The 25,820-nt window shown below is 39.4% G+C and overlaps 1 protein-coding gene across 4 annotated transcripts in view; it reads left to right on the top strand.

Moving 5' to 3' along the window:
- The window catches only part of NALCN (sodium leak channel, non-selective), a 308,079-nt gene that overhangs the window by 124,732 nt on the left and 157,527 nt on the right, over positions 1 to 25,820 (top strand). For all 4 annotated transcript variants that reach the window (XM_059685056.1, XM_059685057.1, XM_059685053.1 and 1 more), the window contains exons 11-12: positions 1,927 to 2,058; positions 18,609 to 18,776. In XM_059685056.1, coding sequence (XP_059541039.1) covers positions 1,927 to 2,058; positions 18,609 to 18,776 — 300 coding nt within the window. The remainder of the gene's footprint in view (positions 1 to 1,926; positions 2,059 to 18,608; positions 18,777 to 25,820) is intronic.

Here is a 25,820-nt window from a genome sequence, read left to right as displayed (position 1 = left end):
TAAAAGGGTAATATGCCTCCCAGCACTGGGATCAGCAGAGCCGAGAGGCCTCCCAGCACCGGGATCAGCGTGAAAGGGGGCAGCGCCCAAACCCCCTGATCGCCCTGCGGCTCTGTGTGTGACAGGGGGTGGGGCCACAACCTCCCTATCCATCCTGCTCTGTTCGTGACAGGGGAAGGCGCCCCAACCCCCTGAGCAACACTGCTCTGTGCCTGACAGGGGGGAGCTCCCTGCTCTGTGTGTGACGGGTAGAGCCATAACCTCCCCATCGGCCCTGCCCTGAGTGTGAGAGTGGCGGCGCCCCAACCCCCTGATGGGCCCTGCTCTGTGTGTGACAGGGGGCAGTGCCCCAACCCCCTGATGGGCCCTGCTCTGTGCGTGACAGGGTACAGAGCCCCAATCCCCCTGATGGGCCCTGCTCTGTGAGTGACAGGGGGCAGTGCCCCAACCCCCTGATTGGCCCTGCTCTGTGCATGACAGGGGGTGGCGCTGCAACCTCCCCATCGACCCTGCCTTGAGTGTGACAGGGGGTGGTGCCCCAACCCCCCAATCGGCCCTACCCTGAGTGTGACTGAGGGTGGCATCACAACCTCCCAATCCGCCCTGCTCTGTGCATGACGGGGCGGCTCCCCAACTCCCCAATCGGCCCTGCTCTGAGCCTGACCAGGGGCTGCACCTAGGGATTGGGCCTGCTCTCTGCCACCCGGGAGCAGGCCTAAGCCAGCAGGTCGTTATCTCCTGAGGGGTCCCAGACTGCGAGAGGGCACAGGCCGGGCTGAGGGACCCCCCCCCCACCCGAGTGCACAAATTTTTGTGCACCGGGCCTCTAGTAGTGAGTATAAATGTAAACATCGGTTATTATTGTACTATAATTTTTAAAAAATATTTATAAAGTATATAAAGTTTCAGTTATTTGAGATAAATAAGTTCTATACAGCATAGTACCTTTGGCTACCAATATTTTATTGTATACTTAGAATTTGCTAAGAGGATATATCTTATGTTAAGTGTTCTTACCAATAATAATAATAATAAAAATAAAGGAGGTGGGAAGAAACTTTGGAAGGTGACAGATATGTTTATGGCCTTGATGAAGGAGGTTTCATGGGTGTATACTTATTCCCAAACTCATTGAATGTATATATTCAATAGGTACTGCTTTTTTATTTTATGTCAATCATACCTCTATAAAAATAAATTATTAAAAATAATAATTTAAATAAATAAATAATTTACAGAAGTAATAAAAAATAGACCTTAGGTTTCTCCCACTTTTCCAGTTTTATGATTATATCTAAAATGTGTTTTTTAAAATATATTTTTATTGATTTCAGAGAGGAAGGGAGAGGAAGAGAGAGATAGAAACATAAATGATGCGAGAGAATCATTGATTGATTGCCCTCTGCACACCCCCTACTGAGCCTGCAACCCAGGCATGTGCCATTGACAGGAATCAAACCTGGGACCCTGTAGTCTGCTTTATCCACTGAGCCAAACCAGCTAGGGCTAGCTAAAATGTTTTTATCTTCAGTAGCATTTTCTCTTAACAGAATAAAGCAACAGTTGCTTTGTGACATCAGCTTTTTAAAAATAATTTCTTCATATAGTCAGGATTAAGGATAAAAACTACCTAACTCACCAATGAAAATTCAGATATGGGCTATATACAAGTGAAATGAATATATTTTTCATTTTCAACTAAAAGTCTCCAAAACTACCTCCTTAGTCATTTTTACTGCCTGAAGACAAAGATTCCTTTGCTAACACTATTCAGCAGTGATTAACATTCATCAAGTTATCTTAGAAGCACTGCTCTGCACAGCAGTGTGTCATAAAGATGTTGCATGTCCAGGTCTAGGCACACAATTATGTTTAATCGTAAGGGTTTATTTCTTTGTTAACAGTTCATCTGTTTTGCCTCCTCAGCAAATGATGCGGTCATCAGTTTTCCACATGTTCATCCTGAGCATGGTGACGGTGGATGTGATAGTGGCTGCTAGCAACTATCACAAAGGAGAGAGCTTCCGAAGGCAATATGATGAGTTCTATCTTGCAGAGGTAAGCTGCTCACTGGAGTAAAGGTGCCTTTTATAAATGTGAAAATTAATTTCAATTTGTTAATTACTTGAGTTCAATCAAAGCTGTTTCTCAAGTGTTTCCCTTGGTCACTATGTTGCCTGATTTATTTCCCGTCACCATGAGCCCAAGTATCTTCCCCACAGTGTGTTGCATCGTCAAGGTAATCCTTTGCCCTGGGTGTTTCTCTTGCCTTCTTACTGTTTTCCTATCCACCTCTCATATTCTCTCCCTTTTCCATGTTGCTGTAGTCTGTTTCCTACTAAGTGTAAACAAGCACAGGTTCAGAAGGTTGTAAACAAGCAAGCCAGCTCAACAGTATCAAGGACAGGGCTGGAGGGAAATTGAAATAGATAGTACAAAAATTTCTCTATTAGAGACTGAGCTGTTATAACCTGCACTAAAGATGTCAAGCCAGAAGCAGATAGGTTAGTGATTTAATAAGCATCTTCTACATACCAGCTAGAATTTTATAGTACTTCTTACTGTTTCAGTAACTTTAATATTTAATTCTTACATATTTTTACTGACTTCCAGAGACCACTATGTTTTGTCATTGTGAAAAATTATTTCTAAAATATATCTTGAATTCAGTGATTACATATTTATGGAAAAATTGGTTGATGTATTATATAACTCTTTACAAACCCATTCATCATATAAGTGAGGTATACACATACTAAATAAATATATGAAAAAGTAAACTTACAAAGCAGAAAAATTGCCATTTATTTTTATTACAAAAGCATTTTTCACATAAAAAATCAATTTGCCATAAAGTTGAGTCCTCCTATATATCGAGAATTCCCCTAGTGCATTTAAAAATTGATTTGGTTCATAAAAATTCAATCCACTCATGCATAAACTTTTCAGAAAAATAATTGATGTTATACACTTAGCTATAACAATAAAAGCATAATATGCTAATTAGACCAGACAGCTGAATGACCTTCCGGATGTCATTCCGGAATTCCAGATATCATTCTGGATGAGGCCACCATGGCGGGGCCAAGGCAGAGGTGGTTGGGGCGATTGGGCAGGCAGGCGAGTGGTTAGTGGTGATCAGGCAGACAAGCAGTTGGGGCGATCAGATGGGCAGGCGAGTGGGAGTGGTTAAGGGCTATCAGGCAGGCATGCGAGTGGTTAGGGGTGATGAGGCAGTCATGCAGAGTGGTTAGGGGTGATCAGGCAGGCAGGCAGGTGAGCTATTAGGAGCCAGCAGTCCCGGATTGCAAGAGAGTGCAGGCTGGGCTTAGGTACATCCCCCCATGCATGAATTTCGTGCACTGGGCCTCTAGTTGAATATAAACATCTATGTGGGTATCAAGATGTTTTAAGAAGTCACTTATGAATTCCTCTCTTCATGGAGACTTGTTTCCTATAACAAAGTTATTATTAGTACCAAACTTTCGCTGGAGTGGAGTCTGTGATGTGATGCTGCCTAGTTGTTGCATGGTATATGGATCTTACAGTTTAGTAAAAAATATAGACAGTAAATAAGTTTTATATGCTGTGGAGGACTAATGAGAGGGCTCATGAAGAAATTACATGATTAAATAAAGAAGATGTCATATACACTAGAGGCCCAGTGCACAAAATTCATGCACAGGGGTGTCCTTCATCCCGGCCTGCAACGACGCCAGTGTCCCTCACCCTGACCTCCAGCCCAAGGCCCCTCCCCTCCCTCTGCACGGCCGGGGCATAGATGCTGGGTTCATGTTGCCGGGGCAACGCTGTCAAGGTCCCGCCCCGGCCACTATGGGTGCCACCATCTTTGTTGCAGAGTGACAGTTAATTTACATATTACTCTTTTATTAGATAGGATATAATGGAATATTACGCAGCCATAAGAAAAAAAATTAAATACTGCCATTTGCAGTAACCTGGATGGATCTTGAGAATATCATGCTAAGTGAAATAAGTCAGATGGAGAAGTCAAAACTCATATGATTTTACTCATATGTGGGATATAAAACTGAAAGCAACAATCAAAAAACAAGACCAAAAAACTCATGGACACAGACAACAATATGGTAGTTACCAGAGGGAAAAGGGGTTGGGGGGAAGTAGAAAAGGATAAGGGAGATAAAATATATGGTGACAGAAGGGACTTGACTTTGGGTGGTGACCACACAATACAATATACAGATGATGTATTATAGAATTGTACACTTGAAACCTATATAATCTTATTAACCAATGCCTTTTTAAAATAGGCAATTATAATCAGCACCTATAATTTTGTTACAAAACCATCACACAAAGAATGCTTTGTCATTAAAAGCAGAGGGGAATATGGACCAATAGTAATATTTGCAAGTGAATTTGTAATGCAGAGATTGAATGTTAAAGAAATTCACATCAAATGATTTCTATTTGTCCTGTGAATAGGAAGCAAGGTCTCTATCCAGCCTGATGATGAGGCAATGAATTGGAAAGGCTGTGGAGAAAGGAGAGAGGAAGTGGGTACTGTGGAGAACGCAAAAAAAGCTATTTAAAGATACATGAAATGCAATGTTGACGATACAGCTAAATTTTGAGACTACAAATTTATAGAGATACTAGTTTAGACAGGTCTGTGACTTTCTCAGGCCTTACATAAAGGGGAGAAATGCAACATTTAGATTGATCCAGCTTTAGAGTATTTTCAGGCTTATAGAGCTGAGAAACAAGGGACCAGGAACTTTGGGTGGCTGGCAAAGGAGTTGAAGTGATGACCCTGTGGTCTAGGTTGGATATGAAAATAGGAAGAAAAATGAAAGAACAAAATGAAGTATAGAGTCTTTAAATGGTCAAAGAAAGAACTGGTATAGTTGAAGTGATAGAATAAGATTTTGAAGAGCTAGAAGGTAAGATTTTGGTCAGAGAATGGGACCCAGGGTTTAGAATTTTAGAATAATTCTGGGTAAATACAAAAATCTAGGGTTTTATATGGATACTAGGGGCCCGGTGCACGAAATTCGTGCACTGGGTGTGTGTGTGTGTTGGGGGGAGTGTCCCTCATCCCAGCCTGCCCTCTCTCACATACTGGGAGCCCTTAGGCGTTGACCCCCATCACCCTCCAATCACAGGATTGGCCCCTTGCCCAGGCCTGACGCCTCTGACAGAGGCGTCAGGCCTGGGCAGGGGACCCTCATTTCCCCCCATCACTGGTTCTGCCCCCAGCCCAGGCCTGATGCCTCAGCCAGAGGCGTAGACCCCCATCACCCTCTGATCACCTGATCGGCCCCTTGCCCAGGCCTGACGCCTCCACCAGAGGTGTCAGGCTTGGACAGGGGACCCCCATCTCCCCCCTGATCACTGGCTCTGGCCCCCGCCCAGGCCTGAGGCCTCTGGCCCAGGAATCATGCCTGGGCAGGGGACCCCCATCTCCCTCTGAACGCTTGCTCCACCCCCCGCCCAAGCCTGACGCCTCTGACCCAGGCTTCAGGCCTGGGCAAGGGGACCATCATATCCCCCCAATCCCCGGCTCCGCCCCCCACCCAGGCCTGATGCCTCGGCCAGAGGAGTTGACCCTCATCACCCTCCGATCACCAATCACCGGATCGACCCCTTGACCAGGCCTGAGGCCTCCGGCAGAGGTGTCAGGCCTGGGCAGGGGTCCCCCAGCTCCACGTGGTTGCAGGCTCCGCCCCTGCCCAGGCCTAACTCCTCTGGCTGAGGCGTCTGGCTTGGGCAGCGGGGACCCGCAGCTGCAGCGGCCCCGCGATCGTGGGCTCCGCTTTAGGCCCAGGCAAGGGACCCCTAGCTCCCGGGACTGCCAGCTTCAACCGTGCCCAGCTCCCATCGCTGGCTCCACCCCTACTTCCTGCTATCACTGGCCAGGGCGGCAAAGGCGCCTGATTCTCCGATCATGGCTGGGGGGCAGGGCAAAGGCGGCCCTTTGCCCTGCCCCCCAGCTCTTAGCTCCCCCCTGGGTTTCCGATTACTGTCAGTGGCAGGGGGCTTCTTCCTGCTTTCCCTTTCGCTTCCCTGCATTGTGCCTACATATGCAAATTAACCACAATCTTGTTGGTAGTTAACTGCCAATCTTAGTTGGCAGTTAACTGCCAATCTTAGTTGGCAGTTAACTGCCAATCATAGTTGGCAGTTAATTTGCATATGGCCCTGATTAGCCAATGAAAAGGGTATCGTCGTACGCCAATTACCATTTTTCTCTTTTATTAGTGTTGATGAGTGGCTTAAACATAATGATGGAGTTGAGACAGAAATAGCAAGGAACTATCAAGCTAAGGTGTTGGCTGAATCTTTACAATGACATTGAAGTCAATCCATGTGAGGCCAGTTCTTATGGAAAGGAATGTGGGCAGGGGCCTGTGGCAGTGACAGATAATAGAGGGCAGCCCCTGGGACTGTGTTGTAAGAAGATGTTTTAACCTAATGGAATACCTGTCAAAGGGGCATGGAGGAGTACTGGACGGGGCGCTCTTCCTCATCCACATGTTATCCTACATGGGCCATCCTCTTCTCAAAAAGACTGTGGGGGAAGTTATGCATTTGGGAAAGAACCAGCTGAGGCTAGGACAGAGGAAGCTGATTATGTGAGTGGAGATTGAGAGCGTAGAAGGAATTGGTGAACATGGAACAAGACACCCAAAGGTTAGTTAAAGGCTCTGGTAGAATGAGGTGGAAAGTTAGGTGTGGTGGAAGAATTATACTGTAGTATCAGAACCAGAGACTAAAACTGCACTAATGATAAAATAAAAAACAGAAATGGCAACACATGATTGCGATTATGTCAATCTCTCTTGAAGGAACAATGCTGGATATTATAGTTTACATTAATATTTCTTCTGTAACCCAGCCCAGGGTGGTGGCCAGTCATACTAAATCAACCCTGCAGAATAAATATATACGCCATTTACTGAGAATAGAATGCTCCAGTAAATGTTACCTAATTTTTCCACATGCAAAATTGGTCTGTTTTCTAATGTGTTTTTAATGTGTTAGCTCATTTATAATCATGCTGTAAAAAATTCCACCAAAATTTCAAATAACAATATTGTAGAATCTGCTGATACTATTTAAGTGGATTAGTAGAGTCCAGTGGTAGATGATAAATCCTTGTCATTTTCTTTTTTATATATAATATTAAGATTTTTTTCTAACTTAAAAACCCCCCAGAAATATAGGTTGTAGAGCAGAATCTAGTACATATCATGTGTCTATTAATTGTTGCCCCCTTCTCAAACCACTGAAAGTGAATTTGATTTTAATAAACCAAATAGTGAAGATTTAATTCTCTGAATTATATAGGCATCACTATATTCTCGAACTACTGAAACATTCAGAATTGGTTTCACTTTGGTTGATTGATGTTGGGTGTCTGAGTGTTCCAAAGCATATTTGGTCTTTATTTGAATTACATTATAATTTTTTTTATCAGAAACTTGTGCTTGAATAAAAGTAGCTTGTTTCAAATGAGTGTGGATAGGTTGTTTTAATCAAACTTAATTTTAAATAAAATATTCTTTTTTCTTCCAAAAAGTTTATAAAGGTGGTTTGAGTTTAAGCCACGGGTCAATAAACTTTTTCTTAAAGAGCCAGAGAGTAAACATTTTAGAAAATGTTTTTTTTTTTTTAATACATTTTACAGAGAGGAAGGGAGAGGGATAGAGAGTCAGAAACATCAATGAGAGAAAAACATTGATCAGCTGCCTCCTGCACACCTGCTACTGGGGATGTACCCGTAGCCAAGGTACCTGCCCTTGACAGAAACGAACCTGGGACTCTTCAGTCCACAGGGGTGGGCAAACTTTTTGACTCGAGGGCCACAATGGGTTCTTAAACTGGACCGGAGGGCCAGAACAAAAGCATGGATGGAGTGTTTGTGTGAACTAATATAAATTCAAAGTAAACATCATTACATAAAAGGGTACGGTCTTTTTTTTTTTTTTAGTTTTATTCATTTCAAACGGGCCGGATCCGGCCCGCGGGCTGTAGTTTGCCACGGCTGCTCTAGCTACTGAGTAAAACTGGTCAGGGCTTAGGAAATGTTTTTCAGGCCACCGTCTCACTACTAAACTCCACCACTGCTGTGCAAAAGTGAGTGTGGTCTCAGAATGGTTGTGTTCCAGTAAAACTGTATTTATTAAAATAAGCAGTGAGCTTGATCTTGGTTTAAGCTATAGAAACTCAGAGCAGGTCAGCTAACATCTTCATGTTTTAAAATCAAACACAGTAAAGCTAATGACAATAATAGCTATCAATTTTTTTGGACCTTCTATTATTTTGCTAAGTGCTTTAATGGAATATATTATCTTATTTAGTCCTCAAAATGGCTATAATGACAGCAGTTCAAGTTTATGGACTATAATGATACAGTAATTAAGGCAATAGCATTATGTAATATTTTAGAAAGTTTCTTTTTAAAATAGATTACAAAAAGCCATGAGATTTTAAAGAAATAATTTCTTGAGCTCCCACATTGTATTCCAGAATAAATTATTTTGAAAATCCAAAATAAACCACTCAACCCATTAAGAGTCAACTTGCAGTATAAAAAACATCCTTTAGGCATAAATAAAGCTGCTTGGCTTCTGTTGAGAAATTGGGAACTTTTGTTACATTAGAATATTTAACCTAAATTTAAAATTAGTTAAGATAGAGGAAAAACTTGTCTTTGTTTTCTGGGCTATGCATAAATATAAAAAGGTAAAGATTTACTTTCTTTTGTAAGAGTTTTCATTTTGATCTAAGATAATACATTGGTATTAATATACATAAAATCACATTTTATAAGGAACATATTTTTAAAATGTGTATTCTCATTTTCTTAAGAAATAAGAAAATTTGAACACTACTTTTCTATTGTTATGTAAAATATATCTGTAAACTAAACTGCATTGAACAGAAATTTATCAGCACAGTGTTATTCACAGAAGATTAACAATTTTAACAAAAGAAACTCACAGATTGATAGGAGAGGTAGATTAATGAAGCAAGCAGTTCTGACAGTGTGTGTTTTAGCCATATTTCTGGTAAAGAGGTTTATCTTGCTTAGGACTCCAGGACGTCTCTTTGGTCTCCCGTTTGTCTATGATTGCTATGTGTTTGAAGCAGAAATGCCATCTTGTAGAAAGTCATCTTTTCTAGAAAAGTAATTTCTGTGTTCCTCTGGAGACACTGGGTTTTAAGATATCTGTTAAAATGAAATTAAATGAAAGAGCCATTTATTTTAGTTCAAACGAAATCTGATACTCACATTTCTGCTCATTAATCACAAGAGATCAAATTAAGAAAGTAATTCATCTTGCCATAGCAGCAGTCTTTCATATTACCGGAAAGTTTTATTTTTCACTTTCTGGGAAACTTTAATTAAATAAGTTTCTTCTTCTGGAAATAACTACATTGTCTGTTTTTGGAGGATTGGGCAGGTCTTGTTGGGTGAAAAAAAATAAAATAATGACGTTTTTTACTATTCAGTGATCCATTTTAAAAGTTTGCTCTTTATATAGGATACTGAAGGTACACTGCAGACTAAGTGTAGGTGATTTAAAGACAACTCTAGAATGACACAGGTAATCATTTATTTGGGTGTTATTTAATCTGGATTTCATTTAAGAGAACAGGGTTACCCACATTGAGTGTCTTATGAATTTTGTCCTATCACCTTCTTTTGTGATAAATATGTATTCATTTTCTCATGAATATCCATATGTTTATTTGAAATTATGAAATAGAGATGGTAACACAAATCTTGAATAATATATTTTATATAGCTTTCCACGTATGGTCAGAATCTCCCATTTTATCTTCTCGGACCTGCCTGGCACAATCAGCTCATTTATAATTTGTCACCTATAAATGTGCATACATTAGTCATTGAATTAAAAGGGCAGAACAATTTCCATTGTTCCATTTATATTATGCATGTCATTTTCCATTTTTTTATTTTTCTCCTTATATGCTGTGTTGAGAACAAATATATTTTTTTTCTTAGAACAATAAGCTTTAATTTAAAAATCTTCATTGCATTAATGATCATTTTCTTGGCAAGAGAGTTGGTTATAGTATATATTAAATAGCATATGTGTTACTATAAAATGAAAATTTGGAAAAGAAATAATAAAACATGTTGTTTAATGAACTCATAAGAATACATTCCTGAAAATTAGTTAAACTGTACTATGGTGACACTAAATCTGATATATCTGCAGAGTATATGTTATCAACAGCGGGTGAAACACCGCTTTGGGGTAGAAATTGGTTCTTAAAGAGGCAGAAAACATCTTACTCTTTCTTTATATAAAGCAGAAATAGATATGTGAAATGCGAAAACAGATATATCACATATCTGTGGTTTAAAACTGCCATATGGTGTGGTCATTAGGAACAAAATATCTGAAAGTACTCCTTAAGGGTAGATGATTTAAATAAACATTGAAAAATAGTGATTTAGAAAAATAGTAAGAAGAAAAATTATGCTTTTTCATATATTGTTTTATGCTTTTTCATGTACTGTTTTCAATTTTTTTCAAGTAATGTGACAAAAATATATATGAAAGTTTATGAAACTCTTAAAAATCTTGCCTTCACTCCTAAAAAAAATGAGTTACACCTTGTAAGCACTCACAGATGAGTAATGTACTGAAAGGATACATGACAGAAGAAAGGTCCCAGGGCAGCAGAGTGAAGAGGCCAAGGCAATGGCACCCTCCTAGGCTGGGAGTGACAAGTGGAATCCTCACTCCCACAAGTTGCGCTGCTGACTGCTTGGGATTGACAGAAAGTTCTGAGAATGGACACATGCTCAGGTGATGCTTATAGGACATGCTTCGATAACATGGGGGCCAGGTGTCAACCCCCATGTAGTTGAAAATCTGCACATAACTTTTAACTCCCCCAAAACTTAAATTGTCCCTCAGTATTCAAAGGGGGTTGGTTCCAAGATCCCCACAAATATCAAAATATGCAAATGGTCAATTCCCTTATATAAAACTAGAGGCCTGGTGCACAAAAATTTGTGCACTGGGGTGGGGGGGGGTGGTTCCTCAGCCTGGCCTGTGCCTTCTTGCAGTCTGGGAACCCTCGGAGGATGTCCACCTGCTGGCTTAGACCCGCACCCTGGGGGATCAGGCCCAAGCTGGCAGACAAACATCCCTCTGGCATCCCAGCAGCCCTTGGGGGATGTCCACTTGCCAGCAGGGAGCAGGCCTAAGCTGCAGTCAGACATCCTTAGTGCTGCTTAGGAGGCGGGAGAGGCTCCCACCACCACCGCTGTACTGGCAGCCATCAGCCTGGCTTGTGGCTGAGCAGAGCTCCCCCATGTGGGAGCGCACTGACCACCAGGGGGCAGCTCCTGCATTGAGCGTCTGCCCCCTGGTGGTCAGTGTGTGTCATAGTGACCAGTCATTCCCAGTCTTTCTGCTGTTAGGGTCAGTTTGCATATTACCCTTTTATTATATAGGATAGAGGCCTGGTGCATGGGTGGGGGCCAGCTGGTTTGCCCTGAAGGGTGATCCGGATCAGGGTGGGGGTCCCGCTGGGGTGCCTGGCCATCCTGGGTGAGGGGCTGATGGGTGTTTGCAGGCTGGTCACACCCCCTTCAGGGTGGGGGTCCCCACTGGGGTGCCTGGCCAGACTGAGTGAGGGGCTGATGGCTGTTTGCAGACTGGTCAAGCCCCTCCCAGTGGGGACCCTCACCCCATGGAGGTTTGGCCAGCCTGGTGAGGGGCTGATGGCTGTTTTCAGGATGGCCACACCCCTTTAGGGTGGGGGATCCACACTGTGGTGCCTGGCCAGTCTGGGTGAGGAGCTGAGGGCCGTTTTCAGGCTGGCCAAGCCCCCCGGTGACGGAAGCTCCCAGCCTCTCCTTTTTTTCTTTTTTTCTTTTTTATTCTGGAATTTATTTACCTTCTATAATTGAAACTTTGTAGCCTTGAGAGGAGCTCAGAGCCGGCCAGGGTGGGCGGGAGGGAAGCCTGGCTTCCTCCATTGCCAGGGCCAACCCACTCCTGCTCCCTCCAGCTCCGTGGTCACGGCTGGCTGAAAGCAATTATTTACCTTCTATAATTGAAACTTTGTTGCTTTAAGTGGAGCTCAAAGCTGGGGCCGTGGCAGGCAGGAAGCTTCCTCCATCATTGGGGCAACCAAGCCACCTGCTTGCTCCAGCTCCGTGGCTGCCGGCCGCCATCTTGGTTTGGTTAATTTGCATATAGTCGCTCTGATTGGCTGGCGGGCGTGGCTTAAGGCATAGCAAAGGTATGGTCAATTTGCATGTTTGTCTTTTATTACTGTAGATGGTATAGAACAATTCATAGAGTTGGTCCTCCATATCTGCAGACTCCCAACCATGGATCAAAAATAGTACAGGTATTCATTATATAAGTGGACCCACACAATTCAAACCCATATTATTCCAGGTTCAACTATACTAATAAATGCCTGAAATATATCTGGAAAGATTATCCAACTAGATAGAAATGCAATTAATTACTTTACTTTGCTACAAAAAAAGACAGATGGAATGAGCTGTTTAAATAATCATAATTCATAATAAAATATGCAGCAGGATCCATTTGCATTGTTATTTGCCTGATGGGAAAACTCAATTTCAAAGACACTGCTTGCTTGTAGTCCAGGAATGGAACTTCCCTGGAAGCTGAATCACTACCAGGTAAATGGTGGGAATGGATTCCAGCAGCCGGTGAGGAATCCTGACTTGGAGCAGCTTCAACCTGACATCCACCAAAGGGCCATGGATTGTTAGGTTATTTATCAAAAAATTGCAATTCTTTCTGCTACCCCATATTTGCTTGAGAGTGTATAAAAACAAACATAGGCATGAGCAAGCAAAGAAAAAATTATTTTTATTCTAAGGGACTCAGAAACTGAGGCTGAGACTCAGAAATCCAAGATGAACACCTAGCACAAGTTTCCCAATTAAGTAGAATTGATGGAAGAGATAAAAGGTGGGTTTTTTTAAATATCTCAAAGACAGATAATTCAAGCACAAACAAACTTTCTGAAACTTTGGCTAAATTTTTCAAAAAACTGAATTTTTAAAAAGGATATGGTCATTGTTGAGAGCTAATTATTAGTATGGGAGATCAAGTGGAAAAAATGATTGGAAATCATGAGAGGCTAGTTACGTAGGTGAATAACAGCAGCTTATGAAGGAAAAGGAGAATAGATAGAAAACAAATAATAATAATAAGCAAGAGAAGAGCTTTTTCCTACACTGAGGAAAAGCACCAATCTGTAGATTAGAAGGACTCACTAAATCTTAGGGAGATTAAATGAAAAAAAAAATGCATTTCTAGGCATATCCTAGTGTCCTTCCTTGGTTGCAAGCATAAAGAAAATACCTTTTGAAGGCTCTGAAATGCTTAAATAACCTGCAAAACCAAGACAGATAAATATGTTGCTCACTTGATGACTCATCTAAAAAATTGGAAAGTAAAAAGTAAAAAGAACAGCAACTTAAGAATCTGTGTGCAGCCAAAATATTCATGTCAGAGTTAAAAATGTCTTTTAGATAGGAAAGGATTAAGAGAGTATACAAGCCTTGATGTTTCTTTGAGGAAACTACTCCAAAGTATTATAAAATAAATTCATCTCAATCCAAAGGAATAGATAAGAGAAGATGAAAGAAAAGTGGTGATAAAAATGTCAAATGAGAACCTTTAAAAAATCAAGAACTCAAGAAACTATAATTTAATTTGTGTATGATCTTGGGAAAAGCAGGAGTGTGATATCAATAGAGAGCATGAAAGGAGGTGTGTGATATCGATGGAGAGCAGGATGATAGAAGTACTTTGAACTGTAGATTGGCAAGGTGTGAGGGATATGTGTGTAAGCAAATTTGCCTGAGAGAGGAGTTTATAATGATACCAATTAAATGCAATAATAAAGAGTATAGGTTGATTTATGATCATTGGGATAATCTGGAGGATTAGAAAAGCGGAGTAGAACATCTGAATTAGCAAGGAGGGAGTAGAAATCAACAACAATTTGACCAAGCCAGAAAAGATAAGAAAAGGTTTAAAGATGAAATAAAAATGACATTCACACAATAAATAGGAAACGTAAGACCAACTATAACTTTGGTACATTAAATATGGACAGGTTGAATTTTCCCATCAAAAGACCTAGAAAACTTGATTATGTTTAAACACAAAACCAAGTATTATTAGGAAACGCATACAAGGTGGTTCTAAAAGGTAAAACAACTAAAAATGGCACCTAAATATTAAAAGATTTAAAGTACTTAGCAGAATGTGCTAAAAATTAAGGAATAGTCTAAAGGGCAAATGAGTGCAAAATGCCCAATGGTCATTTAAGTCAGTGGCTGCCCTGAGGGCATTTGCATATCTTTGTCACCTAGAACTTGTTTCAGTAAACGCTATGTGCAGTGAAATGTCAGAGCAGAGAACCTCATGTAACATCAGGGCACAATGAAAGTAGGAAGTAATCTGGTAAACTTCTGTCTTGACCTTGACCCCACGTGGGAGGAAAAAGAGTAAGCTTTACTGAAAATGTGGAGGCACAATCCTGCCCTCATATGGGATTGGTGGTCCAAGTCACATTACTTTTAGGGTCTGAGAAACATCAGCTACAAAACTGATTTAAAGGGGGTACCAAATATGTAAGATAACCCTTGAACCTTGACAGAACCAGTCCTTTCTGGAAAAATGTACTTTAAACAAAGTTCTTGAAAATCTAGAAAAAAATTATGATTTCTTGGAAAAGGGTCAAATTGATGGGCAAGATATGAAACATGATCAGAAGAACCCTGGAAAGTTTCAATCTACCATTACAAAAAGGAATGGACCCACTGGTTTTCCTGCTGCGCTTTACCAACTTTTAAAGATGAAATATTCCTTGTTTTATTTAAGCAATTCCAGATCAGACAATGGAAAACTCTGTACGTTTAATAAAACTAGCATAAGCTTAACGAAACCTGACGTGATAGTGTGAGTAAAATTATAGGCCAATTTCATATATGAAAGTAACTACAAAAATTATAAAGAAAATATCCTATATAATAAAAGCCTAATATGCTAAGTGTCCAACAAGTCTCAATGATGCACACTGACCACCAGGGGGCAGACGCTCCGACCGGTAGGTTAGCTTGCTGCTGGGGCCGGGCCGATCAGGACTGGGTGAGATGGGCCAGACACGCCCTGGAGCCCTCCTTCAGTCCCTTCCCAGCCCCAATCGTGCACTGGTGGAGTCCCTCAGCCTGGCCTGTGCCCTCTCGCAATCCGGGACCCCACAGGGGATGTTGGAGTGCCAGTTTCAGCCCAATCCCCGCAGGCCAGTCCAAGGTACCCTAGTGGTGCACGAATTCATGCACTGGGCCTCTAGTTCAGTGATGGTGAACCTTTTGAGCTTGGCGTGTCAGCATTTTGAAAAACCCTAATTTAACTCTGGTGCCGTGTCACATATAGAAATTTTTTGATATTTGCAACCATAGTAAAACAAAGATTTATATTTTTGATATTTATTTTATATATTTAAATGCCATTTAACAAAGAAAAATCAACCAAAAAAATGAGTTTGTGTGTTACCTCTGACACGTGTGTCATAGGTTTACCATCATTGCTCTAGTTATTCAATAAAAACCAGATTAGCATTATCATTTAGTGTTTATTCTAGGAATATTCAAATTGTTAACATCAAGGGCTCTTGTGATACATTTCACCACCTCAAGAAATTGAAGGCTAAAATTCTTTTAAGTAGAATTGGAAAAGAAGAGAAGCCCTTAAACAGAGTAGAAATTAATTATCAAAACCCACTGCAATTATTATGTAGGAATGCTGAAGAAACTTCCATGAAAAATGAGGAGCATGGATTCCTCTCTTTCCCCACTTCATTATTTACTATATTAACGTACAACTGTATCATTATAGCTAATAAAGTAATCCAATTAACCCCAAAATCAATCTTGAAAAAATATTAATCTTCAATTGCAAATGAAATGTACATATTTTAATAAAACCCAGGAGTCCTTATTAAAAATATTAGTATTAATAGAAGAATCTACTGAGGTGGTTGAAGAAAGTCAATATAGATAAATCAATAGCTTTTCTCTTCACTGGAACTAACTAGGTAGAATGGTAAAAAAATAAATAAAAATTTAAAAGGCAAAAAAATGCCTTTATATTAGTAACTGGAATATTAAATTCATGGAAATAAATTTCACAAGAAACAACATCTCTATGGGGAATTTTTATTTAAAAATATAGTCCAAATAAATAGAAAAACATAGTGTGATCCTGGATATGACAGTTCGATAATAATCTTTTTAAAGACCTGTTTTGTATGTAAAGGTAAAGAAAGTAATCATAAAGATAGAAATATGTGACCGGATAAAATTTAAAGTGCTTACAGAGCGAATGCCACCAAAATTAAAAGTCAAACTATTGACTAGGGAAAAACTATTTGTAGTTTATATAGCAGACAGAGATGACTGTTCTTAATATCAACAACCTCAAGAACTAATAAAAAAGACAAAACATCACCATAGAAAATTGGCAAGGTTATGAATAGAAAAACTGTCTTAAAAATAAAATAATTCTAAATAATCAATACACACATGAACAGGTAAGCAAAAGCTTGATTAAGTTTGATTACATCTGGTGATGGTACAGATTTAAAATAGGAAGCACTTTCCTACCTTGCTGGAAGGCAAATGATTTTCTATAACATTTTGAATGAATTTATTAATACTTTTTTTAAAAATTTAAAGCTCCATAAACCTGTCCTTTGCCCCAGCAATGCTAGGTTTGAGATTCTTTTTATAGATATGAAAGTTCAATAAATATGAATATTGCATAAGGATGGTTAATGTAGTCTTGTTATTGAAGCAGCAAAATGCTTAACATTTTTCCCGATGATTTCTTATCAAGGAAAAACTATTCTTCAATGAATCATCAGGGAGAATGTTGAATTAAATAAACATTGAATGCTATGGGAAATATGCAGCTGATGAAAAGAATAATTAGGACCAAATCTCTACCCCAGGGGGGTGGGGTGGTTGTCTATGACTGTTGGTGAGTGAGAAAAGCAAGTTGCCGAGTGACATATAAAATGCAAGCCCATTTATGTGATTGTACAGTATATGTTTAGATGAAACAGGAGATGTTAAGAAGGAAATATGCAAAGTGGCTCACAGGGGATTTTGTTAATACTTTATATTTAGGATTATTTAACAATTCAAATGTATTACTGTTTTATATTTTTAAAAAGGACATGCCAATTCAAATTAAGAAGCAACTTGAGTCTACAGAAGTGCTAGATAGAAAAGTAATGTTAATTTCTTCCTTACATCTAAATTAACCACTTGTAATGCGTTTAGTGTTTTATTCCTAAAATGTTATTATTAAAAATATGTTTTTCTTCACATTTTTCAAATGTGAGTGGAAGAAAATCCCTTCTGATATTCTGTGTTGGCCTAGAAAAAAGGAAAGCAAGCTTTCTTTCTTCATTTCTTCCAATAAATCATCTGGTATCTCCTCAGAGGGATGTGTTATGACTTATTCCAACATTCAGCCTGTGCTCTTCAATTGGGAGTTAAGCTGTATTGCACATTTTCATTCCAGTTGCAAACTTCCTTATAAAATGAGTTTTCTTACCCATAGGACAAGTAAAGAAATAATACATGCTATATTTACATGTGTATTTTATAATATTAGTATTTGTAGTAACAAATTCATAGAATTAATGTGATAGATTAAGAGGTTAAGCTAATTCATTAATATAGTAATTTTGATTATTAACTAATAATATGGACATATAATGTACTAATATGTTAATGCAGGTACATAAATTGCTTGGTATAGAATCTATCTCTATTTGTTTGTGGCCCAAGACATAATAATATTTAAACATTTATATATTAGTTTAATTTTGCTTACTAATATGTAAGTTGTTTTATAATATACCATGTGCATTATAGAAACTTTATCTTTAGAGTAAACACATTATACAAAAATGCACCCTTATAAACTGATGAAAAAAATAGATCCAGAGACCTAAAAGCACAGACAGACTTCAGAGGAAAGGCAGCATTGGGCAGGTGGGTGAGGAGAGCTTAACAAGGGACTTGTATGCATATATGCATAGCCCATCCACACAGACAATAGTGTGATGAAGGCCTTGGAGGGGCAAGTGGAAGGTGGAGTGGTCAATGGGGAACAAAAGCAAAGGGGACAGCACTAATACTTTCAACAATAAAGATAAAGTTAAAAGAAAAATGTACCCTATCTGTGTATATAGTAATTCTATCAATAGAAATGACTTTTAAATATTATCAAATAGTAGATAATGAAGAAATAATGCCACGTGCAAACATTTAACATTTTAACATGTTTTCTAATTGCTTAAGATATATTTGGTATGCTAGGTTCTAGTTGGTGTATTTCAAACTATTTTTTTTTAAATAAAATGTCATTCTAGAATAGATTATTATGGGCTCCTCATTTTATATGAGAGTGGCTGAAATTCATGGACTGACAAATATATAAAATATTTTTAAATAAATTGTACTTTTAGATTTCAATTCCACTGTCTCTTTGTTCACCTAGGTGGCTTTCACTGTACTTTTTGACTTGGAAGCACTTCTGAAGATATGGTGTTTGGGATTTACTGGATATATTAGCTCATCTCTCCACAAATTTGAGCTATTACTTGTGATTGGAACTACTCTTCATGTATATCCAGATCTTTATCATTCTCAATTCACATACTTTCAGGTAATACAAATAATGCCTATTTGTCTATAGACATTTTTTATTCCATAGAAAATACTGGTCACATTATAATAATAATTGTATAAGTTTATATATAACAGTTATGTATAATTATTCAATGCACACTTAAGATAGGTCTGATGAGCCCTAACCGGTTTGGCTCAGTGGATAGAGCGTCGGCCTGTGGAATGAAGGGTCCCAGGTTCGATTCTGGTCAAGGGCATGTACCTTGGTTGCGGGGCAACATCCCCAGTGGTGGGTGTGCAGGAGGCAGCTGATCGATGCTTCTCTCTCATCAATGTTTCTAGCTCTCTATCCCTCTCCCTTCCTCTTTGTAAAAAAAAAAAAAAAATCAATAAAATATATTTTAAAAAAAGATAGGTCTGATGACATCTTAATTACCTAAAATAGTATGTTTATAAATTATAATATTGTTTCTAAAACTCTTCAAATTTCATAGTAATAAATGGATATGTTTTAAAAATATAGTTCATAAATTAGCACAGTGTGAAGAAAATGCATTCCAATTTCATTGATTTTATTTATTGGTAATACCAAAGCTGTCATTTTCAGGGCTGTATTAACTTAAGATGCTATAACCTGAAACTCAATATTCTAGTTTCTTGGAGAAAAGGACATGACAATATTATTCATAAAAATGAAAGCCAAATACACTGCAACATAAGAAGTTGATCTTCCAAAAATCCCCACTAAGTATATTGAAATCATAGAGGACTTTCATGGTTTAAGCTTTTAAAGGGTGTCCCAAAATTCACGCAAGAAGTAATTTTGATAGAAAACACAGGTTTATAATTAAAAATTGTAAATTTTTTATTGATTCATAAAGTATATAGTATAGGGTTATGTATGGAATAGATATTGGATAAATGGCCTCCACGGCTTTGCTGGAACATATGCACTCTTTTGTTGAAATTTTCCATGACCGTTTTGCATAAATGTGCCTGAATTTCGATGAGGCTCATTTTCATCTTCATGGCTTGGTTAATCGACAAGATTGTCGCATTTGGGGTTCAGAAAATCCACGAGTGATTGTTGAGAAACAAATGCATCCACAACGTGTCACTGTTTGGTGCGGATTTTGGGCTGGAGGCATCACCGGACCATTCTTCTTCGAAAATGCGGCTGCTCAGGCAATAACAGTTAATGGTGCTCACTAGCACGACAAGATAATCCAGTTTTTTGTGCCTAAATTGCAAGATATGGATGTGGACGACATGTGGTTTCAACAAGACGGTGCCACATGCCGTACAGCCCGAGAAACAATTCAGTTACTGCATGAGTCATTTCCTGGTCGTGTAATTTCCCATTTTGGTGATCAGAATTGGCCGCCCAGATCATGTGATTTAATGCCGTTGGACTTTTTTCTTTGGGGTTTTTGAAGTCTAAGATTTATGCCAACAAGCCCACGACCACCCACACCTTGAAGGAAGAAATTGAGCGCTGTATCAACGAAATTCAGCCACTTTTATGCAAAACGGTCATGGAAAATTTCAACAAAAGAGTGCATATGTGCCAGCAAAGCCGTGGAGGCCATTTACCCAATATGCTATTCCATACATAACCCTATACTGTATACTTTATGAATCAATAACAAATTTACAATTTGTGTTTTCTATCAAAATTACTTCTTGCGTGAATTTTGGGACACCCTTTAGTACCGTCAACATCTTTGCACATAAATCTCTTGTCCCATGTTGGGTTCTGTGTAAGATGGCTGAGGCAAGAGATATACACATGTTCAAAACTCTTGATACAAAATGGGCTTCCCAAACATTCATGCATTATAGGCCCTTCGACACGGCTATCCAACTTCACAAAATCAACCTGAGCATGTAGTGCTTACCTTAGAAAACCATTGTAGATAATTATGGAAAATATGCCTGATAGTCAAAGCTACATGATACTTTAATATAAACCTATCATATCAGACAAATTTAAAAAATACTAATGCTATTTCAGCAAGAATATAGTATAAAATATATTCAGGGTTTGAAAATTCTTATAGATTCTCACAGATAATTTTTTGTAAAAATGTTAGAAATAGATCAAAATTCTAATTCTTTATGAGATAAAAAAAAATGGAAACTGTTTAAATGGTAAATATTTGAGGAATAGCTTAGCAAGTCATATGCCAATTTGCCCATAAAATTAATAGCTGTGATGAATTTGCAATAACTTGGAGATATGATTGTTTTATTTAAATGCAAAACTGTATAAAATCATATAACACCTAAAAATGACCTGAAAGTTACTTGGTTTTACACATGAAATACTATCTTAAGTCACTAACAAACCATTGGATGGCTACTAAACTAATATCTATCTATTCAGCACTTACTACAGATAAAGAAACAGATAAGAAGAAACAGGAGATAATAATATCTAATACTCTCTGGAAAACATTTTAAATATTAAAAATATTTTAAAGTCAAAAATGACTGCATAGAAATAAACTAAAGTATTACAAATTATTAATAGTCATTGTCTCTGGTGTTTTTCTACTAGTCTGTTTTTACAAAATATCTAGACTTTGTATTCATGCTTCGAATAATTTTATATAGCTACTAGAGGCCCGGTGCACAAATTCGTGCACAGGTGGGGCCCCTCAGCCTGGCCAGCGATCAGGCCCCTGGCCCATCTCGCCCAGTCCCAATCAGGGCCAGCTGGCCAGGGGGAAGGGACCATAGGAGGTTGGCTGGCTGGGGGAGGTTGGCTGTGGGATCGCACTGACCAACAGGGGGCAGCTCCAGCATTGAGTGTCTGCCCGCTGATGGTCAGTGTGCGTCATAGCTACGGGTCGACTGGTTATTTGGTCAATCGGTCGTAATGGTCGCTTAGGCTTTTATATATATAGATAGTCACATAATATGCTATCAATGAAGTTGGAAATTTTACTTGTGTCTTTAATTCTAGATTATAATTTGTAATAATTTATATTAATAGTTAAGTGATTTTCATCTGTATCTCTCTATACATGGCCATGGGTATATTTTTCTAATAAAATAATTCAAACCTACATACCTCAGTTATTTTGTGGCTAAAAAATAAATAAATCTCTTAAGAAGCTTGGGTGTCACAGGATTTTTGAAAATTTACAAATGGAGAATCCATTGTACCGAACAGATTGGCACCTTGTGGGTCCACTTTCATCTCTCTTGTTGGTCCTCACACTTCTCATTTCAGTGGGCCTTTCTTCATTGTGTTGGCAGCAAGTCTTCCCTTAGTGAGTATCACATTTTTCATATTTAAATGTGAAGTCAACAGTTTTGTACAAAATGACTCCCTTTAAAATATCAGTTATCTCTGAGACTAATTATTGGTGCTATTCATCTATTTATTTAAATGATATTAACTGAGCACATAGTGTGTGCCATGAACTGTTCCAGATACTTATGGGAGAAAGGTGAACAAGGCAATGAAGTTCCCCACTTTAGTAAGCATAAATTCTAGGGGACAAGCAGTTCATAAACAAGTATACAACAGAATGTAGAATACAAGTGCCAGAAATGGTATAAAGAAGAAACAAGCATAGTAAAAAATGATAGAGGTTGTGGGATGCGGTGTCATTTTAGATAAGTTGTCATGGGAGCTCTCTCTGAAGAGGTGAAATTTGAGCAGAGACTGAAAGGAGTGAGAAGAATCGATGAGAGGCTCAGGGAGGAAGCATTCCAGGTGGAAAGAACCACATGGTACCTGTACTGAGGTGCAAACATACTTGGTTTGTTCAAAGAATAGCACCAAGACCAGTGTAGCTGGGCTGGAATGAACATAGGGCAGCATTGTCCTATGGGAATTAATGAAGTCTTTAAAAATGCTATGGTTCTAACATACCGGGATAATTGTGACACCAACTGGTATTTATTGTGCATTTACTATGCGCCAATCACTGTGCTGAGTGCATGGTTTCATTTGTTTCTCTTAACAATTATGTGAGCTAGAGAGTGTACATGTAAACGGAGGTCCCAAGAGATTTGAGAACTTGCCTAAGACCACATAACTAGCAAATGTTAGAAACTCATCACCAACAAATTTAATTTCACAGCTCATATTCTAAACCACACAATTTCTACAGTACTTACTAATCAAACGAATAGTCTCTAAGAGAGACTTAGAAATGTGACCAGGAAAATGTGATTTGGAAACTATCACAAAATGTTCTACAGACCTTATGTTTGAGAGTATCAATAGGAACACAAAAATCAACATGTTGGGTAGACAGAGTAAAAATCATACTTCTCCCCAAATAAATGAAAAGGCATAATTATGAGGATTTTGGCTTTCCTAGGATGCAAGGTTAAACCTTTGAAATTGCTGATCAAATCACCAATGTGGGAGTTGTGTTAAGCTCTGTTTCTTCCAGCTAATGAAATATTAATTTATCAAAATTGCACAGATGTGCATAGGCTGTTTTTATTAGCATTTGGGATAGGATTCAAAATTACAAAGGAAATTTTTTAAATATAATTTTAGCACAAATGGGGAAAACACACAGTACTAAATTTGAGCTATAAACCAGTTAAAGTGTTTCTGTAAACTTGCCTATATTTAAATATTAACAACTAGATACCGATCATTTATGTTTGAGAATAAACAACTCTAATAAAAATGTGAAATCTTCCCAGATTAGTACTCTAAGTACTAATGATTATGAATATTAATATCTTAATGGTTTTTATGATAAAGCTGTTTGCTTGTCATTTTGAAAGATAGCCTCAGTGTAATGTTCTGATTTCAGAATGTATACTTAAAGTATTATAACAGGAAAAACTGGTAACTTAACCGTATATGTAATATAATGCTTAATTTGAAGGACTTTAGCATGAAGACATACATTTTCTCGACTTATTTAAACATTTGTCTATTTGTTTACTAGACATGTGGCTAGAAACCATACCATTTGTGTTCTTCAGACAATAGGCATGTGTGGGAACTGTGCCAGGTCCCGGGATAGTCAAGGCTGGTAGGAGAACAGAGGCCTTGATATCAATACACCAGAATGGCCAAAGGCCGCTCTGGGCATGAGCCTAAACGGGATGTTCAAGGACTCTGAGCCTGGGAAGCCTAATCAGGCCACGATACCATGATTGGGTGCAAGGACACAAGGTACACTGTGTCCTTCTGTAGCCAATATGATTAATGTAACTATTGTCATGAAGCCCTCTTTGTCTAAATGGTATCAAAGTAGGTTACTGTCCAGCTAGTTGGCTGGAGTGAGAAGAAGTCTGCTGGAGTATAGAGAGAGAGCAGCTGGAATGGAGTGTGTGAAGAAGTCTGCTAGAGAGAGCAGCTGGGCAGGAGAGACAGGAGAAGCTGCTGAGCCGGAGAGTTCAGGTACCGCTACGTGGTGAGGCGGTGAGTCTAGGATGCAGCGTGCGGCTGCTTAGATAATAGCTGTGGGTACAGAGACTGATGCTACTTTATGGGAAAGATATGCATTGACCAGCCGGTGTCCGGCTGCCTGCCTGTATGGACTTTGCTGTGAGGACTGTTCTTATCTGATGGCTATATGGCCACTGTCTTCTGCAATAAAGACTTATTCCTGTACACCCACAACCTCTTATAGCCTATACTCGGCATCCTAGGAGGTCCAGCCCCAGGCAGAGGGGCTTGGACCCAACACCTGCTGCCTAGTGAGCAGAGGATAAAGGAGGAGCTTGGACTAAGTTCCCAACAGTTAGTACAGTGGGCAGGGTTCAAGCAGGAGCCTGCCCTGGCGTAGTGGGGTAGGAGAATTTAGAAGAATACAGGTACTCACAGCCATTCAGAGCCAGTCAGACCAGCAGAGCTGTGTGGTGCTCTTGCCGCTGGCTCTGACAGCATGATCATGTTACCTCAGTATTTCCTGTTAATTCAGAGTTTAGGGAGCAACATTCAGAGGCTAAAATTGTATTATTGGGACTCAGTCACTTTTCTTCTTTGATGCTATCATTCTTAAGCTGACTTCCTCCATGTAGTAGCAAAAATGTCTCCCAGAAGCTGGAAGCTTATGTGATTCTTACAGTAATACCAATTGGGAACAAAAAAAAAAAAAAAAAAGGAACACCTCTCATAAGTCCAGCAAGTGTTCTGCTGAATCCAATAATTGTGAATACTCTGGTCAGGCCTGGATCTCGGGGATTTGGGGGGTCCCTCCGTGGACCTCATGGACTATGAATGTAGTAATGATTTGTCAAAGACAAATCAGGAAAAGCAGGAAGCTAGGGATTCTGGAAAGGAAAACCCAAATATATTTTATTTTGGCCCTGGCTGGTATGCTCAGTTGTTAGAGCATTGGTGGGTGCCCAGGGAAAGGAGGTGGCTCATCTCTGTGTGGGCATCCAGGAAGTTGGTCTTTTCTGTCAGATTGGATTCATCATCTTCTATTCAAGGCTTCTATTTTTGGTCCAAAGGGTATACTCCAATTGTTTCCATTTCCCAGCCAAAGAAAAGTATTAAAAAGAGTATCTAGGACAGATTTATTTCTTTTTATGTGCTAAAAGTTGCAAAAATCACTTCCTTTCACATTCCATAGGCGTTAACCTAGTCTGCTGGCCACACCTAGCTACAAGCGAGGCTGGGAAAAGTAGTCTGCAGCCCTAGGTAGCTCCTTCCTAGGATAAAATTTAGAAAGTTCTATTTCCAGGATGGACAGAATGGACCTTGGGGTAGCAGTCTCAGCCTTAAGTAAAGGCTCCAAGACAGAAGGTTTTTAAAACATTTTTTTATGAATGTACATTAACACTTGGGAAGTTTTACTTTATTATACAACTAGAGGCCCGGTGCACAAAAATTTGTGCATTCGGGGGGCTGGGGGGATCCCTCAGCCTGGCCTGTGCCCTCTCGCAGTCTGGGACCCCTCGGGAGATAACAGCCTGCTGGCTTAGGCCTGCTCCCGGGTGGCAGAGGGCAGGCCCAATCCCTAGGTGCAGCCCCTGGTCGGGCTCAGAGCAGGGCCGATTGGGGAGTTGGGGTGCCGCCCCCTGTCATGCACAGAGCAGGGCGGATCGGGAGGTTGCGATGCCACCCTCAGTCATGCTCAGGGTAGGG

This window comes from Myotis daubentonii, chromosome 2 (assembly GCF_963259705.1).
Source record: "Myotis daubentonii chromosome 2, mMyoDau2.1, whole genome shotgun sequence".
NCBI classification, from domain to species: domain Eukaryota; kingdom Metazoa; phylum Chordata; class Mammalia; order Chiroptera; family Vespertilionidae; genus Myotis; species Myotis daubentonii.
The sequence above is the reverse complement of the archived record's forward strand: the minus strand, read 5'-3'. Positions and strand labels throughout refer to the sequence as shown.